Genomic DNA, 19,908 nt, shown 5'->3' with positions numbered 1-19,908 from the left:
ACAAGCTATTTTATTCTTCCCGAGGCTGTTATGAAAGACGTGTTTCCCTGATTTCTTTCTCCATCTGTTTGTCAATGTCCATGGGAAGACTACTGATTTTTGAATGCTAATTTTGTATCATGCTACTTTGTTGAAAGTGTTTATCACCTTGGAAGTTTCCTGTAGGAGGCTTTAGGGTCTTTTACATATAAATTCATATCTGCAGATAAAGATACGCTCACCGCTTCCTTTCCTATTTGCATCCCCTTGGTCTACCCCAGTTGTCCTTTTACTCTAGCTGTTGAGTTTAAGTGTTATAATCTGTTCCTGATTTTAGTGGAAGGCTTTGAGTTTCTCTGCCTAGGTTGATGTTGACCGTGGGCTTGCTGTAAGCTGCCTTTATTAAGTTGTGGTATATCCCTCTTTTCTGTAGTCATTCCAGGACTTTTATCATTATGGGATGTTGGATTTCGTTAAAGGCCTTTTCTTCATCTAATGAGATGATTATGTAATTTCTGTCTTTCAGTTCGTTTTTATGGTAGATTACGTTTATTGATTCCTATATGTTAACCATCCTTCCATCTCTGGCCTGAAGCTTACTTGATCATGGTGGATAATCTTTTTGATGTGTTCTTTGATTTGGTGTGCAAGTATTTTATTTAGATTTTGTTGTTGTTGTTGTTTGGTTTTTCAAGACAGGTTTTCTCTGTGTATTAGCCCTGGCTGTCCTGGATTTCACTTTGTAGACCAGGATAGCCTCGAACTCACAGAGATCCATATGCCTGCCTCTGCCTCTCAAGTGCTGGGATTAAAGTTGTGCATGATCACTGCCAGGCTTTTTATTTGTTTGTTCGGGTTGGTCTTGGTATTTCAAAATAGGATTTCTCTGTGTAACAGAGCCCTTAACTGTTCTGGACTTGACTGTAGACCAGGATGGCACTGAACTCACAGAGATCTGCCTGCCTCTGCAGGCAGAATGCTGGGATTAAAGGTGTGTGCCACCATGCCTGATGGGCTTTTTGTTTCTTTGTGGTTTGGTTTGGTTTTGTTTAGAATTTTTAAATGTTGACTCATAGGTCTGTAATTTTCCTTCTTTGTTATATTTTTGTGTAGTTTAGGTATCAGGGTAATTTTGGATTTATAAAAAGAACTAGGCAATGTTTCTTCATTTTCTATTTTGCAGAACAATTTGAGGAATATTGGCTTTAACTTTTCTTTGAATGTCTGGTAGAGTTCTGGGCTGAATCTATCTGGTCCTGGGCTTCCTTTGGGTGACTTTTAATTCCTACTTCTACCTCACTGGTGCTTCTGGGCTGTTTAAATTGCTTATGTGCTACGAACTTGCCTCTTAGAAGTGCCTTCATTGTGTCTCACAGGCTTGGGTGTGTTGTGTTTCATTTTCATTCAATTATAAGAAAGTTTTAAAATTTCCTTCTTAATTTCTGTCTCCAGCTTTCCTTCTGTAGTGAGTTGTCCATTTCCACGAGTTTGTATACTTTCTTTTATTGTTGATATCTACCTTTAACCCATGGTGGTCAGATGGGATGGAGGATGTTATTTCAATTTTCTTATATCTGTTGAGACTTGCTTTGTGTTCAAGTATACTGTCAAACTTAGAGAAAGTTCTATGAGCTGCTGAGAAGAGGGCACATTCCTCTGTGTTTGGATGAAACGTTCTGTAAACATCTGCAAGATGCATTTATTTATGACATCATTTCACTCCAGCTTTTCTCTGGTTGGTTTTTTTTTTTATCTGGACACCTTGTCTAGTGGCAACAGTGGGGTATGAAAGTCACCCACTATCACTGTCCGAGGGGCAACATGTGACTTAAGCTGTAGTAATGTTTCTTTTATAAGCCCTGGGTACCCTTGTGTTTGGTTCATTAATCTTTATATCCTATCCACCCCTAGAGTGGGGTTCCCAGGGATTTGGAAGTTGGGGTAGGGGGAGAAGGGGTTCTTGAAAATGGGTTGCAGTAAGACAAAGAATAATCTAGATAGAAGGGAATAATCTGCAACAAGAGTTGGAGTCTCCAGTGAACAGAGTCGAGGTGGGAGGAGGGGGACCTGCAAGCACGTGGTTACAGGGATGAGGGTGACAGTGGAGGATGGAGAGGATGGTGTGAACCACCGCTGGGCATCCAAGTGTGTCTTAGTATCCAAGGCTGGCGCAGAGGAATTGGGATGGGCTAGAAGGAAGGGTAGAGAGGTTCCACAGGAAAGAGAAAGCCTGGGTCTGGATTAAAGTTTGGAGGATTCTTCAGGGAATGGAGGTAGAATGGGAGAGGGAGCACTTGTAAGGAGGTGCTACAGGGCTTGAGGTGAGACTGAAGAGATCAGAAAGGAGGCAAGAAAGGGAGGGGAACTCACCACATGAGTCCATGGCTGCACGGCCATCGGCTTCTTCCATGGCTTACCATCAGTTAGTCAGGCTTACCTCTGAGGTTCTTGTTTGACACCCTTAGTTGTTTTTTTTGTTCTGTTCTGTTTTGTTGTTTTTCTAGTTTACTTCAGTTTGGGTTTCTTTAGCGATTTGACGTCTTTATTAAATTCTACTTTCATTCTGGAATTGCTTTTGTTATTTCATGTTCAGTCTTTGTTAAATGACTTAATTCATTCTTTTTTTCCTTGAAGGTACTTGAACTTAGCATAATTGATATTTTGAGGTCCCTGTTTTTTTGTTTTTGTTTTTTTTTTTTTGGTTGTTTGGTTTTTTATTTTGTTTTGTTTTGTTTTTTGGTTTTTCGAGACAGAGTTTCTCTGTGTAGCCTTGGCTGTTATGGACTGACTTTGTAGACTAGGCTGGCCTCGAACTCACAGAGTTCTGCCTGCCTCTGCCTCCTGAGTGCTGGGATTAAAGGTGTGCACTACTACTGCCCGGCTTGAAGTCTTTGTGTTTTGCTTTGGATAAATTGCTTTTTTTTCTGGGCCTGATGGAATATGGTTGCCAGTTTCTAGAAGAAGCATATTGTCTTGACTGTTCATAATATTTTTGTTCTGTTTTAGTTTTGTTCTGGCTTCTAGGCATCTGGAGTCATGATGTTTGAAGTCTTTCTTTGTGTAATATTTGGTCTTGTCTCTTTGGGTGTGTATTCTCTTTCACTGTGTCCTAGGCAAGTGGGACCCCTGTGAGGGGGTTTCTGCGGGTCAGTCAGTGACATAAAGAATGGAGGTGAGCTAAAGGAGAAGACTGAGGTGTCCATGGTAAAGAGGTGTGAGGATCTGGGTCTGCACCAAGAAGTGGAGTCCCCAGGGGGCAGAGCACAGGGTTCCCACAGACAGGCTGCTACACCATAAGAGTAAGTCTGGAGAGACCAGAGTGGAGGACAGAAATTATAGTGAGAATCTACTGTCTCAGTCCTGTGTGGCCACTGCGGCTCCCTGGTAGAATGCATTTCTGTAGATTGGCTCACACAAAGGAATGTGGGGTGGGCTAGAAGAGAAGAGTGAAAGGGTTTGTGGGAAATTATAGTATTTGTCACCATGGCAGAGTTAGCCATTACTGCTTATCCATTCCAACACATACTTCAAAGGCTAAAATGTAAACTAACAATAGGTTCTAAACACCATGCATAAACCCAGAGAAGCCTGTCTGTAGCAAAGAGAGGCTGATATCTAGAAAAGTAAGAGCGAGATGACAAGGTGGCAAATCATTTGTGTTGTTTCTGGTTTTGTGTTTATGTGATGCTTTCTAACAGCCATGGGATAATGAGAGGTGACAACCTAAAACAGAGGTCACCTTTTAAGTAGGATCCTCTAATGTGTATAAAGTCTGTAACAAAAACATAAGAATACCTTCGTCTTCTGGCTGCATTTGGGGATGAAGAAATCTTATACAGTCTTGGATAAAGTTTAGAAGAACAAAAGATATCCTGAAGAAATTAGAAGCCCAGGCTTATGAAATGTTCTGGTTTGACAATGCATTTTATTGTCTACATAAGGCGAAACACAGCTGATAAATTAAGAACAATACTGACTAAAAATTAAGAACTATCCAAGAAACCGACCTTCTAGGGGCTCTGGCAGAAGAAATTGTGATACAGTGTTGTTTTAATTGAAAACAGATTTTAGAGCTGGAGAGATGGCTCTGAGGTTAAGAGCACTGCCTGCTCTTCCAAAGGTCCTGAGTTCAATTCCCAGCAACCACATGATGGCTGGCAACCATCTATAATGAGGTCTGGTGCCCTCTTCTGGCACTCAGGCATACATGCAGGCAGAACACTGTATACATAATAAATAAATATTTTAAAAAAGAAAGTAGATTTTAAAAATATAATATATTAATTATGGCTTCCCCTCTCTCAACTCCTTTCAGATTCTCCCCACCCTACCCACCCAAACCCACATCCTTTCATTTTCTCTCTCATTAGGATACAAATAGGCATCTAAAAATAATAATAAAATAAAGTTAGATAAAAGATAAACATACGAACCAGAATAGGACAGAACAAACAGAAGAAAAATAGCCAAAGAAAAATATCAAGAAACATATGTACATGCAGAGACACACAAATTCACACAAACAGAAATCCCATAAAAACACAAAACTGGAAACTATAGCATGTATGCAAAGAACTTGTAAGGTAAAAAAGAAGAAAAGACAAGGCCCAACAAAGTGTTATAGGACTAAGAATGTGCAAAAATCCCATTTGCTTTATTTTTTGTTGGCCATCTTCCACTGAGCATATTTTGGCTTCTATACCCAGTGAGACTCTATTGGAGAAAACTAATTTCTCATTTGTGAGTGGTTATCAGCTGGGGATAATTCCTGGGTTAGGGATGTGAGCTTGTGTCCACTTCCTCTCTCAGTGCTGGGTCCCTATCAGGTCCAGACTTGTGCAGGCCCTGTGCATGCTGCCACAGTCTCTGTGTGTTCTGCTGTATTCAGGCCTTGTCTCCTTGGTGTTCTCCATCCCCCTCTGGCTCCTACAATTTTTCTGCCTCCTCTTCCGCATGTGAAGGGAGGGCTTTAATCGAGACATCCCATTGAAGACTGAGTGTCCCAACATCGTTCACTCTCAACTCATTGTCCAGCTGTGGATCTTTGAGTTTGTTCCCATCGGCTGCAGGAGGAAGCTTCTCTGATGATGACTGAACAATACCCTGATCTATAAGTACAGCAGAATGTCACCAGGAGTCACTTTATAGCTACGTTCCTGTAGCAGAACAGTAGTGTTTGGTTTTCCCCTAGGTCCCTGGCATCTCTAGTCTCACGTTCTTATACAGATCAGTTTTTATGACTTAGGTCAGGAAGGACATTTACACAGGAAACATTAGAAAACTTTAACAAGGCTGTCTATGAAGATGAAGCCATGATAGAAAGGACAAATTTCATTAGAAAAAGAGTTAAGAGATATGGCATAAACTCCAGTCACTTAGCTGTTTGCTAGAGAACACAACCTTCTCTTGGATCTTTTCTCTCCCTTTGGGATTCACCCAACCCTGTCCCCCATCCTACCAGCAATCCTCTAGCCAGCCCATGTGGTACAGAGATGTAGATGGCCTACCAGCACACACTGGCAGAGCTCCACCAAACTGAAGGCACCCTTCAGTGTGCCAGAGCTCATCCAGGTCCACACATCTTATGCTCTGGCCCAGCCTGATGAGTCCTGCCTGCACCTTTCCTAACCTCCAGGTGCAAGGCAGGTTGCACATCCTGTTGTGCCCACCTCAGACACACAACCAACACAAGAAGCAGAAATGCCTGTCTCACCATAAAAACATGAAGGGTCAAGACAGTGTGTCTTCCTCAAATTCCACCAACTCTATAAAAATGTTCTCCAGTGAGATTTTCCCACATGAACCCCAGAATGCAGAATTAAAAAAAAAAAAGTCACAAACATTATGAAAGACTTTAAGGATTTAAAGACACAACCAGCTCAACGAACAAAAAGAATGAACTCAAGAAGAACGAGTGCCTGCGTGATAGCCAGGAAGACACAAACGCAACAAGGGTGATCCAGGATTTCAGGATTCAATAAAGAGATAGAAACACCGAAGGGAACTCAAGCTAAAATGAAGATGGATTTGAAAAACACAGTAACCCAACTGGAAGAGGAAACGCAAACAAGTAAAATGAATCAATTAGAACAAAAAAAAAAAAAAAGAGGACTCAGAGACAAAGCAGAGGAGTTAGGCCACACAAAGAAAGAATTTGAAAAATATCTAAAGGCACAGGAAAGGAACAGCAGAAAATTTGGACACCATGAAAAGACCAAATCTTTACATTATGATCACAGATAAGGACGACAATGCCTAGACCAGATCTTTAACAGGATCATAGAAAAAAAAATTTTCCCAATTAAGCAACGACGTTTCCATGCAGATGCAATAAGCACACAGAACCCCAAGCAGACAAGATCAGAAGGGAACTCCTTATGGCATATCATAGTTAAAACACTAATTATACAAAAACAAAGTATTGGAAGCTACAAGAAAAATGCGAGCCACCTATAAAGGAAAACGTGTCAGAACAAAACCCGATTTCTCAATGCTAACTTAGAAGCCAGAAGAACCTGGAACAATGGCGTCTAGGTTCTAAAGGACCATGACTACCAACCGCGGACTACTGTACTCAAGAAAACTATCTGCCATAGTTGAAGAAGAAAGTAAGTCTTCCCATGAGCTAAACATGTGAAAACAATTATATCTAGCAGACCAACCCTAAGCAGAACTCAGTAAGCAATACATTGAGCCAGAGATAGAGATAAGCACAGTGAAGAGCCTCTAGAAAGAAAGAAGAAAAAAAAAACCAAACCCCAAACAAACAAAGCTACAATTATAGAAATACAAAGTACAAGAGCACTAAGAGCAAACAAATGAAAACATCAAAATGACTGTAACCAATACATACCTTTCACTAATAACTTTAAATGCTAATGGCCTTAACTCTCCAATCAAAAGACACAGACTGGCTGAATGGATTACAAATCCATTTCCCCCTGATTGCAAGAAACTCATCTTAGAATTAAAGATAGACACCACCGGAAAGCATGGGGGAAAATAATTCCAATCAAATGGGCTCAGGAGGCAAGCAGGCATTGCTCTCCTAATAGACCTAAAGAGAAAATAGACTTCAAACTAAAAGTATTCAGAAGAGACAAAGAAGGATGTTTCATTCTAATTAAGGGAACAAGTAACCAAGAATATATCGTATATGGCCCTAAATATATATGTACTAAACTCTGGTGCACCCAGTTTCATAACAAGCCTCCTACTCTTATGAATTAAAGACATAGGTTAATGTCAACCCATAGACAATAAGTGATTTTAATGCTCCTACTTTCTCTAATGCACATAAAGAACATCTGAACAACAGAAGCCCAAACAAGCAAAGAAATGACATCGCACATCAGAGGGACTTACCAGATACCTAGTGAATAGCCCACCCGAACTCCAAAGAGCACACACTCTTCTCAGTTGCCCATGAAAGCGTCTCCAAAAGAGACACGTTCTGCCACACACAACAAACCCTAAAACATTCAGAAAAACTGAATTAACCCCATGAAATCTGTCTGACCATAATGCAATAAGGCAAGCGGGGGCTAGGGCTGATGACTCCTTGCAGGGGCTTCCACTGATGGTGGCAAGCATCTAAAAAAGAAAGGGAAAGAAGGAGAGAAAAGAACACACACACACACACACACACGAGATGACAAAGTAAGACAGACTTCAGCTGGTAGGTTTCAACAAGCTGTTTCTTCTTCTTTTTATAATTATCTTCTTATTTTCATCCTTCTCCCTATTCTTATCTGTCTTCCTCTTCCTCTTCCTCTTCTTCTTCTTTCCTTATCTTTTTCCTTTCACAGTTTATATACTCCAACAAAATCTTTTAAGTAGTACAAAAATCACAATGTGTTTACATTCTATTTCTCAATTAGCAATAATCGCGTCTTGGATAAACCTCATTGGCTATGATGCTCCTATTGCACAAAGCTACACACTCTATTTCTTTATAAATAAACGATTATAATGGGTATAGTAAGAAAATCATGTTCCACAATACCTTCACATGTCCAAGTGTTTTACGTATTATGGATGAGGAACAAACATGAATAACAAGTTATTTCTGAGAACCCACATACATTTGTACATAAGCAACTTGTTACATATTAACAGAGTATAAGCAAGCAAGGGAATTTCTCAGCCAGCTTTTCTTTACTGGCAGGCTGCAATTTGCAGTTACAAAGAAAGAATCAATTGTCTTAAGACGTAATCTTATGAAGATCTTAAAGGAATCACAAATCTGAACTCCTATATAAAAATAATCAACCATGTCTATTTTAAGTCCTAAAGGTGCTCATCCACTCATTAATATGGTTTATTAACTCATATCAGGAAGCTGAGGGCAGAAAAATAGTATAAGGAAATCAATCATCATTCAGTCACCAGCCCAACTTGAAAAAGTCACGTCAGCCAATGCTGCTATGGGCCATTGTTCTTACTTTGCCAAGCTCAAAATGTCCTTAGCTTTACTCTTATTAAGAGTGTACTTTCTCGTAACTTCAATTGTCCCCTAAGATTTCCTGCATATGGGCCAACAGCAAAAACATTGTTTATTTTGCTAAACAATCTATCTATCCCTAAGACTTTCTATGTCAGAGCCACTAGCAAAACAATCTTTAACCTTGTTGGACAATCTGTTTTTCCAAATTCATTCTAAGGGTAACGATCATTGTTAGCAATCTATATCCGTAGGTTGTTTTCAGAGATGGTGGTTGAATCATTAATCTGCTCCAGCAGCAATGCCTGAAAGAGATCAAGCATTGTTATTGCGTATGCCAATGACAGTGCCCAGTGAGGGGCTGGGAGCCCCCTTTATAGCACTCACACAACTCACATATTAAGAGGATTATAAAGACCACAAAGGTAACAAGCAGAGCTATGTTCCGTAACAGCATGAAGTCCTCAGGACACACAGATCTCGGGGTTAAGCCTCGCCGAGACATACCCATCGTGGGTTTGCTAACCGGTGGGCCACACTCCATGAGTTCTGGGGCTGTTTTGCTGTTCCTCCTGCACGGACCCCGGCAGTTCTTCTTTGTTTTGTTCTGATTAGTTTTAGTTTGAAATCTATTTTGCCTGATATTAGGAAAGCCACACCTGCCCGGGCCAGCCCCAGCAGTCAGACAGGGTTTCAGCAGAGGAGATAAGCACAAGGCTGTGGGGAGTCAAAGACCCTGACTGGGAGACTCTTGCATCTCTGACTGACCAGCAACATTTGGATGTCTCTTTATTTATAGAGATTCCACAAAAGTGGCAAATTTATGATTTCAATAGAAATACAGATCATATCATTTTTCTCCCTGGACAAGCGTTACAAGTACAGAGACAACAGGTATTATCAATCTCAAAGTATTGTAGACTATATAAGCATTTATGACATATGGCACTCTGTTTTCCAGGAAAGTGAAACATTAAACAGAAAAATATCTGAGCCAGTCTAGATAAGTTCCCAAACCTTGAACATTGTGTAATGGTTGAAGTACAACTTGTGAGTTAGCCTAACGTAAAAGTTCGAAAACTCTCCTAGGCTGCAGGTTGACTTGTGCTATTATTCATTTGTTTTCTCTTTGTTTTTTAGGTAAAAGACCTCACTGTATCTAATATGAGCCAGTCTCCTTATGAATGGCAAATTCTTATATTTTATATAATCTAGGTATAGATTATATTATCAAGGATTACACTAGGCAAACTAACTTTTTCCGCCCTGGCAGGCAATGTCCTGTACACTACATACCGGAGGAAGCCTGTAATCTGATTTGTTTCCAAAGCTATTGTTTCTGAATCTGCTTAGGGGCAGCTATGACAAGAGAAATCTGGGGCTACCCAACTTTTTTGTGCTTTTCACAATCTCATGACAAGGAAGACTCCTGCATAGGGCCAGATAAGGTTACTTCTTTGAGAGCAGACGTAATTAAAAAAAAAAAAAAAAAAAACATAAATGAATCATAATGTACAAAGTCCCCACAAATGCAACACGTAGAGATCAGAAATCCAAGGCGAAAGAGCAGTGGCTCAGTTTTGCTGGACTGAGTCAAAGTGCTCTGCTGGCTTCTAGGGGAGATGGCTCTCGATGGGTTTTCCACGCTTTCAGGTGGTATCTATCATTGAAAAGAGTTTTATGGGGGAAATTCATAGCTCTGTAAAAATCAGAAGCGGGGCGGGGGGCAGAGAGACGTCTCAGTGACTAAGAGCACTGACCGCTCTTCTGGAGGACCCAGGCTTCATTCCTAGCATTCTCGTGGCAGTTAACAACCTTATATAACTCTTGTTTAGGAAAATTGTTGACCTCTTCTAGTCTCTGTGGGTACGCTGTCATATATACAGGCAAGAAACCCATATACATAAAATAAAAAATTTAAGCTATTAAAAAAAATCAGAGCACAGAAAAGACTTGGTGATACAGCCCAAAAAGCCTGAAAAACAAGAATAAGCCAATCCCAAATTCAGTAGACAGCAAGAAAGAAATATCAGAGCAGAAATTAATAAAATAGGAACAAAGAAAACAGTGAATCTTAAGAGTTGGTTCTTTGAAAAGATAAATAACAAAATCAACAGGACCTTGGCCCAACTAGCCAACCAAACAAAGGAGGGACCCAAATGAACAGAATCAGAAATAAACAGCGCAACATCGGGCACCAAAGAAATTCAGAAATGCGGTCAGCCCGCTGGACCGCGGAGCCCTGTGTGCCTGCTCACTGCCCAGACTGGCGCAGCCTCCCAGGCGGAGGCGGAAGCCGGGGAGAGCGCTGTCCCTGGGATGCGTCTGCTCTGAGGCCTCTCCAAGCGGATGCAGCCGGAGGCCTGGGGTTCTTCTCCTCCCACCCAAGCCGGGATGGGGCTGCCTCAGCGCTTCTGCTCCCACAGAGGAAGCCCTCACAGCCTTTAACCCTTCGCGGAGGCCTCAGCCCAGCCCCCCACCTCCCGCATCCGGGCTCCACAGGCAGAAAAACTATGGCTCAGGAGACTACCCAGACCCCAGGGCCCATGCTGTGTAGTACACGATGTGGCTTTTATGGGAATTCTAGGACAAATGGAATGTGTTCCTTTTGCTACGAAGTACATTTTCAGAGACAGCAAAAGAGTGGCAGATTGAGCCCGGTGAGGACAGCTAACGTTTCAACAGGCCTACCTCAGATTTTGCATCTGTACAGGGAGCAGATGCTAGTTTAGACAATTGTGAAGGTGCTGTTGGCAGCGCATCTGAAAAATGCAGAAATGTGCCTGTGGCTGCCTTGCCTGTAACTCAATGAACGACAGGAATGAGCATTTCAGGAGAGGTCAACATAGCTGCCCCGAAAACAGAGCTGTCTGAGCCAGTTGTCACTTAGCCCAGTCCACCACCAGTTAGTTCGTCAGCCTCGGTACTTCTCAAACTAAGTCAAAGAACAGCAGATATTTTATGTGTAGCAAGAAAGTTGGCCTTACAGGGTTTGACAGGCCGATGTGGAAATGTGTTTTGTGGATTCCACTATTACTCTGACAAACACAACTGTCCGTATCATTACAAAGCAGAAGCGGCAGCAAAAGTGAGAAGAGAATCCAGCTGCTGTGGTGGAAAAAAAAAAATCCACAGAATATAAAATTGCTACGTGTGAAGAGACTGAAACTTTGTTTTTATTTTAATATATCATAGGAAAATATTAAAGAGCAATTTTCCTTTGATGTTCTCCAGGGTTTGCTTTATAATTGATATTTTAGGGTGTTTGGGTGTTTGTGACAGGCAGAATTGGATCGATACAGCCCTACAAATGTATATGCCCTCCCCTCAGTAAAATTGGACAAAAACATCTGCACAGCAAATAGAAATACACAGATAACAGGAGCAACATTTAGTTCCACTTACCAAATTAAATGAATGAACTCTCTGGATGTTTGCAGTCTATCTGCCTTTTGGGAATGTAATCAAGGTATAATCTTTGGCTAATGTTATGGGCCTGTACTTAAAAAAAAAAATGGTACAGCAGAAAAGGACTGGCAGGCTACTACCATAGTCAGACTTCACCTTAATTTTGACATAACTTTTGGAAGTAGGAAGAAAGCTGCAAAACCAGTGTTTGGTGTCATGTGTAAGTCTGTTTAAATTAGTCTTCTAAACGTTGTCAATTAGGACATTCTGTGAAAGGTAACATCACAACTGGTTCTAAGTAAAACCCTCAAATCGACAACAGGTGGCTGAGATGATCTTTGAGGCTTATGGTGCTGGCCTGCACCACAAGAGATCAGTTCTTAACGTAACTGTAGCCTTCTGCATGGAAAATCATAACCAACGTGGCCGCATAGACCTCCTTAGTGGTCTCCAGCACCACTTGCAGAGGGCTGCTTTACCATATTGTATTTGGGTGTAGGACTCTAGTGTTCTTGGGTGCACTGCATGGGCTGCATTATCCACAGCATTGTACAGTAGCAAGTAGAAAAGGCAGTACACTTCACTGATGCTTGTCCTGGTAATATCACTTCTGTGTTATAATGAAAGTTTTTTAAAAAAAAATTTAATTAACTTATTCAGATTACATCTCAATTGTTATCCCATCTCTTGTATCCTCCCGTTCCTCCCTCCTTCCTGCTTTCCCCCTATTACCTTCCCCTAGGTCTGTGATTGAGGGGGACCTCCTCCCCCATTATATGGTCACAGCCTAGCAAGTCTCATCTTGGTAGCCTGCCTATCCTTTCTCTGAGTGCCACCCAGGCCTCCCCACCATGGGGAAGTGGTCAAATATAGGGAACCAGAGTTCATGTCAGAATCAGTCCCCACTCTCTACTCAACTGTGGAGAATGTCCTGTCCATTGGCTAGATCTGAGTAAGGGTTCAATGTTTACTGCATGTATTGTCCTTGGTTGGTGCAGTAGTTTTAGCAGAACCCCTGGGCTCAGATCCACCCATCATAATAGAAGGATTTTTGTGTGTGTGTGTGTGATGCATGAAACGTGTGTGTGTGTGTGTGTGTGTGTGTGTGTGTGTGTGTGTGTGTGTACATACGAGTGTAGTTAGATTAGTGTTGGGGTAATGCCTGTTTTCATCTGTAAATAAGTAAGCATGTACACAAGGCACTACTTCTGATTTATTGCAGTGTTCAGTCCTATTTTTTCTTTATTAAAACATTCAGTTTTGCTTCAAGTTTATGTACCTTAGTCCTGAGTTAGATTTGCAGATGTGTACAGACAGTTCATATTTCTGTGGTGCACATAATCATGCTAATCAGCATTGAAGCTGTATTGTCTTAGGTAAACAATGAAATCAGTGCACAGAGGGAAAAGAAGAAATTCAGAACGCACATGGGAATACTTTAAAGCCACACAATCCAGTAATTTGGAAAATCTAAAAAAGAAATAGATGTATTCTACATTCACTCAAACCACTAAAGTTTAAGACCAGCCTGGTCTACAGGGTGAGTTCCAGGACATCCAGGGCTACACAGGGAAACCCAACCCTGTCTCAAAAAAAAAAAAAAAAAAGTAAGTAAATAAATAAAAAACAAAACCTAAGAGATGTTGAGAGAGGAAGGAGTATTCTTCCCCAGAGAGGAAGCCCCTAATTGGTTATCCAAAGGCAAGCAGCTCTGAAACCATGTAGTAGTAGTATGTGTGTGTGTGTGTGTGTGTGTGTGTGTGTGTGTGTGTGTGTAACAATAGTATAACAAGAAGAGGGCAGGATATTGAGAGTGAGTGTGTGGAGGGGAATAAGGAATTGGAGGCAGGAAAGGGATGGAGGGAAATGATGTGATTATATTGTAATAAAATATAAAACATTTTGAACTAAACAAAGATAATAATTATTTTAACCCTTTTTTTTTTAAACAAAAATTTCTATTGTCAGTTCAAACTGTTTGGGAGCAACAGTCCATAAAATCAGGTTTAGTGGATTAAGGGCCACCTCCGAGACCACAGCTTTGAGGGAGAAGCCTGTTCTCTGGGCTCTTACAGAAGTCTGGTGTTTGTAACAGCAGGAGTAAAGTGTTATGAAGGCAGAATGGCAGGAGTCGGGTCAGGAAACGTCATCCTAGTGTTCTGACATACCTCCAGCTGACTATGGAATGGACAAAGAAGAGGCCAAACTAACCTTTCTGTAGTTCTTCTTAGGAAGAATGGACCACAAAGCTAGCTGCTGCCCAGGGGGTGGAGATGGGCAGGCCAGCTCTCCTGCCTTAACACGCACTGCCTGGGAAGCGTGAGAAGACTCTCCTGAGAAAAATGACACTGTTATTTGTTAAAAAGTTAAAGTCTGGGTGGGAACAACTAGGCAGGGGCTTGGAGGCAGGACTTCCTCAAGGGGTCAATCTATGCAGAAAGCTTAGTCAAGAAGAAGTTGTCTCTAAGGAACTGGGAACGTGTGAGGCTAGGGGCAGGGTCTCAGGTGATGCTCACAGGCAAACCAGAGCAAGGCCAGAATGACCCTATAGGCCATAGTGATGGTGGTCCTTTTCTTAAGAAGAAAGCTATTTCATATAAGTGAAACAGAAGACTGGGGTGATGCTAGAGGTGGAGACATAGAGGAAAGAGACCCAAGACAAAAAGATAGAGCAAAGCTGGCGATGGAGTGACCAAAAAGGAAGAAGATATCAGGACGCTATGGGAGTCTGATTTGCAAAGGATGACTTCTCCTTTCTCAGGGTAACTGAAAGTTTCGCATAATTGTTTTGGTCCCTGCTTATTTTCAGAAATAGGGACTGGCCATGGGAACTCACAGGCACACCCTGCAATCTTACCTCCATTCTCAAAACCAAGAGGCTCAGGGTGCTTGGGAAGGCAGAGGAAGAAGCTAGTAGGCAAGGCTGGCTAGGAGGGAGGGGGGCTGGGGTAAGGGAGAGACGGCCAGCCGTGGAACAGGTCTACAGCACATTTTCACTGTGCTATGGGCCTGAGGAGTGTGCATATCTAGGCAGTTTTTGGTTTTCACCACATCAGATGGTACAGGTCTTCAATTTGCACAAACCCTGATACAGTGCAAGAAAATAAAATATGCCTGTATTCTGCCAAAATGCAGTCAAGGAAGACAGAGAGGGAGGACAGACAAGGCAAGGAGAGAACAGACGCCAGGTTAAGGGGAAAGAGAGTCTGACATGGGAGACTTTAGAGATACAAAGGCTATGAACTTAGCCCACCTCGTCCTATCCTTCCAATTTATTATTATTATTATTATTATTATTATTATTATTATTGTTGTTGTTGTTGTTGTTGTTGTTAATGCAATATTTGTGACGATCTGGGGGAAGTCAAAAGTGTAGAAGTAGCACCTGCAGACAGCCACTGATAGCTAGACCATAATTTCCCTTTTATTTTTCCTCTCACATTTTTAATACCATCAGGGCTGTAACACAAATACAGCTTTATGTCTTGCTTTCAATTTTGAGACCGCAAAGGGTCTCAACCTCATTCTTTGGTATAACGGAAAGACCGTTGAGAAAAGTTGGTTGTGTTAAAGCTGCACTTCTAACACTCAACCACGAGGGGGATAACTTTGTAAAACATCAATTTGCCAATAGAAACCGAGCTTCCGGATTTGGCTAGCACCTTACCAAAAACCCTTTGTACGCGGGCGGGCAGACGAGTAAAGCGCAGAAGTCGGAGCCCTCCGCTGGGTAGACCTCTGGCGCCATGCGGTACCTACCGTGCCTGTTGCTTTGGGTGTTCCCACAGGTCTGGGGACAATTTGAGGGTGAGTAGGAGCGCGCACAGAGGCTGGTGAGGGAGGTGAGAGAGTGCCTGGATAGTAGCGCTGTGGGCAGGGGGAGGTGGGACTCCGCGGCTTGCGGCTTGCGGCTTTGGAGCAACAGGTGAGCGGACCTCATTCTCTGGGGGCGCAGTTCAGAGCTCCTACACTGCGCCCTGCTTCTCCTCGGGAAGCCCAGCTAAAGCGGTTCTTTTTCCTAACGTAGTTTGTCTGCCGACCTGGCCGCTCGCTAGGCTCATGCGGTTTTCATTGTTTCTAGTTCAGCAAAAGAATTATACCTTCCGCTGCATGCAGATCTCTTCCTTCGTCAACAGCAGCTGCTCAACCACAGACGCCTCGGCCTGGCTGGAGGATCTGCAGACGCACCGGTGGAGTAATGCCTCCGACACTATCAGCTTCTTGAGGCCGTGGTCCCAGGGCAGACTTAGTAACGAGCAGTGGCAGAAGTTGCAGCACCTGTTGCAAGTTTATCGATTCAGCTTTACCAGGGACATACAGGAGTTAGTCAAAATGGTGCCTAAAGCACACTGTGAGTGGAGGGCTGGAACTCCCACCCCCACCCCCACCAACAGGTACCCAGTGGGTGAGAGTGGACCCAGAACGCCAGCTGGATAACCGTGGGCCTATTTGATGAGAGTCTCTTCTTTCTCCGCCCTTATGATTTTTACTGCTGTGTAAAGATATCCTGTCCCTTCTGAAAATAGTCCATTTCTGCTCTAGGACACTGACGACCATTGCCCTCAGCTGGGACCTAGCTATAATCTTCATGCCAATTTCTTCTCCATTTTTAGTCACTCTTTGATTTCTACCCATTCATTCCTCTTTACAGATCCCATTGAGTTCCAGTTGTCTGCTGGCTGTGAAGTGTACCCTATGAATGCTTCGGAAAGCTTTCTCCACGTAGCCTTTCAAGGAGAATATATCCTGAGTTTCCAGGGAACTTCCTGGCAGAAGGCCCCAGAGGCCCCAGCTTGGCTAGAGCTCCCCATCAGAGTGATCAACAGTGATCTAGGGACGAGGGAAACGGTGCAGCTGCTCCTGAACGACACCTGCCCCCAGTTTGCCCGTGGCCTCTTGGAGGCAGGGAAGTCAGAACTAGAGAAACAAGGTTAGCCTGCTATTTTCATCCTGGCTCCATCTAGATTCCCCCGCCCCCGCGACTATCAGCTTCAGAGAAAGGGCAAGGCCCAGGAGGAGGTGAATAAGGCCTGTGGGGCTTGTTCTTTTCACGGGCAACCGCTCTCAGATGCCATTAGTTAACTACACACTGGCGATCAGAACCGAGAGCCGGGCTGAGACAGCTGAACTCAGGGTGTTCCGGAGTACTGAGGAGGGCTACAGGACACTTAGATCAGGGAAGGGGTAGAAATATCAGGGGTGGTTTTCCTAGTGACAGGGACACAAATGGATTAAACTAATAGGGAACCTCATCTCCGGAAATGCGCCTGTGGGAAGAATGGACTTGGCAGGAGTCCCTAATGTAAGCAGTCTTGCATTAAGATTTTTTAAAAATATTTATTTATTTATTTTAGTGTTCAATTCGCATGTATGACAGAAGAGAGCATCAAACCCCATTATAGGTGGTTGTGAGCCACCGTGTGGTTTCTAGGAATTGAACTCAGGACCTCTGGAAGAACAGACAGTGCTCTTAGCCACTGAGCCATCCCTCCAGCCCGCATTAAGATTTTTTTGTTTTGTTTTGTTTTATTATTTTATTCTCTTGCTGGATACAGAGAAGCCTGTGGCCTGGTTGTCTAGTGGCCTCAGCCCTACACACGGTCATCAGCAGCTGGTATGTCATGTCTCCGGCTTCTACCCAAAGCCTGTGTGGGTGATGTGGATGCGGGGTGACCAGGAGCAACAGAGTACTCACACAGGTGACGTCCTGCCCAACGCTGATGGGACGTGGTATCTCCAAGCAACCCTGGATGTGGAGGCCAGAGAGGTGACTGGCCTGGCCTGCAGGGTGAAACACAGCAGTCTAGGAGGGCAGGACATCATACTCTTTTGGGGTAAGAAGGAAAACAACAACAACAACAACAACAACAACAACAACACTGTAGCCTTGGGTTGAGAGTGAGCAGAGGCAGCCCTCAAGCACAGAGTGAGAGTTGAACAAACCTAGGGTCAGAGTTGAAGCCCATAACTGTTACAGGAGAGCTAGAAGGAAGGAATTGTAGATAAGAGAAAGAGATTGAAAAAGATTCGGGATAAGGTGTTTTATATGTAAGAAAAAAAGAGACCCAGAAACTCAAAGATCCAGAGGCAATTAAAGTTCCATTGCCCAGTGTAGAGGACCCAGGGTCCAAGGCATGGTGTACTATATACCTCCTGTGTGAGCACCGGCCACTTTGCTGCCAGTGTTGCCTTTCGTTTAGGGACAAAGAAGCTGATGCTAAGATAGAGTGATCATCAAAGTCACACTGAAAGTTGAAGAGCTGGGGGGGGGCGGGTAAGACAGATTTACAACTGTCTGGATAGCATGAGGCCATATTCTGACAAGAGATGGCCAGTCTAAACTCATGAGGGATAAAAGGATATACTTTAAATGACAGAAGAGATAATTGCATGGCTTCCTCGCACATGTGCTTAGGATAGAGAACTTGAAACAGGCACGGGTTCTTCATCTAGAGACAGACACCTTACATTCTTCCAAAGCAGGTGGCAAACAATTATCTACGGACTTGGTGATCTGTATCGTCGTAATAGCAGTTGTGGCCTGTGTTGTCGCCATAGTCTACCTTAAGAGGAAGCGCTGGTAAGTCTCCCCTTTCCATGGGCCTCTTTCATCAACACCCCTACTTCTGGCACCCCCACCCCCCTATCCCCTTCTCAACTCTCCTAATAGCTTCTCTCTTTTCTCACAGCTTCTATCAAGGCATCCTGTGATTCCTCCTCCTAACACCTGCCTCTCCTGAAACTCAGACCTCTGGTTACTGGGACTTCAGTCCCGGTCTGCTCAGGAACTGAGGATGAAAAAGAACCCTGAAGACGTTGAGAGCAAAGCGGTCCACCCCTTTTAACATTATTATTATTTTTTTTATTGTATTGATAAGCTTGGGTGGTTCCAAACAGGCAGGATCGCCAATCTGTGCGTACCTTCCAGGAACAAGCTGTAGGAAGTGCTTCATGGGATTCGCACTGAGCTGGAAAGGAAGGTTCCTGCCCAAACAGATGCGTTGGGGTTTGTTGGCAAGGTTAAAGTCCGCCTTCGACATGGCCGTTCTTTGTATTTTTCAAGATAACTAGAAATGTGGATTTTTTTTTTTTTTTTTTTTATGACATACAGATTTTTAAAAGTGAGTGCAAATATTTGCACTGTTTGATCCCTTGGATACTAATCTGCTGGCTAATGACAACCCAAGGGCTTCCAGTTTGTGGTTCTTTTTTTTTTTTTTTTTAAATGTTTATCCTACATGCCATAGTGTCTATTTTAGGAACTAGTCTCTATAACAAATTTGCGTTAATGACTGAAGGGTGCTTTATCATTAAAATAAAGTTAGGACATAAGACACAGAGGTGTCCTGAGATTTCACTTGGTGTAACAGTATTTAAAAAATGAGAAGTCACGGTATATACCTATTTTGTTGAAAAAACAAAAACAAAACCCTACTCTCCTTGGGATATTTCTCTCCAACACTGCTTATAGTTTGCTTCCGGAATGTACCACAAGGCCCCATAAATTGAAGGTTTGGTTCCTAGTCCTTGGCACTCTTAGAAAGTATGTTACCATTAGCAGGCGAGGCCCAGTAGAATAGAAGAAAGTTGGCCTGGTGGCTTCATACTGTCACAGTGGAGCACAGTCTCTGTCACAGGTTCTTGCCCTCATCAGTAGTGTAATCCATGGACTCACAAGGGAACTAGGGAACCTTATTTTTTTAGTCTGAGAAAGAAAACAGTAGGACAGGCAAGCAGGAGATCTGGGCAACTTCCAGGGGGTGGGAAATAAAAAGAGAGGTATATGTTCAAGAGTGTCAGGAAAACATACACCTTGAGAGACAAAGTAGACACTCTGATATGGGCATTTGTTCCTTGCAGTTTTTTTTACTGAAGAAACATAAAATCACTGAACACCCCCAAACCTCACCCCACCCCCAACACTGAGGGACAGGGACTTTGAACACAAAGCAAAATTTTACCCTTTGCGGCTATCAGGGAGGAAATATTTAATATTATTTGGTTTAACCTTGCATTGTACTAAGTGCTTATCTGGGTGCCCTGGGTGAATCCAGGCTGTGCATAAGATAGGAAGAAAG

General features: G+C 42.8%; 1 protein-coding gene and 2 pseudogenes across 1 annotated transcript; 2 read left to right on the top strand and 1 right to left on the bottom strand.

The window, feature by feature from the left end:
* Positions 1 to 7,806: 7,806 nt before the first annotated feature.
* On the bottom strand, positions 7,807 to 7,916 carry LOC127199713 (uncharacterized; annotated as a pseudogene).
* Positions 7,917 to 10,935: 3,019 nt separating this feature from the next.
* LOC127199053 (AN1-type zinc finger protein 5-like) lies at positions 10,936 to 11,564 on the top strand (annotated as a pseudogene).
* Positions 11,565 to 15,474: 3,910 nt separating this feature from the next.
* On the top strand, positions 15,475 to 18,541 carry Cd1d (CD1d molecule). The gene is made up of 6 exons (XM_051156919.1): positions 15,475 to 15,637; positions 15,912 to 16,181; positions 16,482 to 16,760; positions 17,386 to 17,685; positions 18,314 to 18,410; positions 18,520 to 18,541. The coding sequence occupies exons 1-6, from the start codon at positions 15,577 to 15,579 to the stop codon at positions 18,539 to 18,541; spliced, it is 1,029 nt and encodes a 342-aa protein (XP_051012876.1). The 5' UTR covers positions 15,475 to 15,576.
* The last annotated feature ends 1,367 nt before the right edge of the window (positions 18,542 to 19,908 follow it).

This window comes from Acomys russatus, chromosome 15, assembly GCF_903995435.1.
Source record: "Acomys russatus chromosome 15, mAcoRus1.1, whole genome shotgun sequence".
Lineage (NCBI taxonomy): Eukaryota > Metazoa > Chordata > Mammalia > Rodentia > Muridae > Acomys > Acomys russatus.
Note: the sequence above shows the minus strand (reverse complement) of the source record. Positions and strands in the feature narration are given on the sequence as shown.

Excerpts from the sequence above, each read along its gene's own strand:
- Cd1d (XM_051156919.1), top strand. The coding sequence starts at position 15,577 with ATGCGGTACCTACCGTGCCTGTTGCTTTGGGTGTTCCCACAGGTCTGG. Across the intron at positions 15,638-15,911 it reads GGTCTGGGGACAATTTGAGG|TTCAGCAAAAGAATTATACC; the intron begins GTGAGTAGGAGC and ends CATTGTTTCTAG. Across the intron at positions 17,686-18,313 it reads TAAGAAGGAAAACAACAACA|GTGGCAAACAATTATCTACG; the intron begins ACAACAACAACA and ends CTTCCAAAGCAG.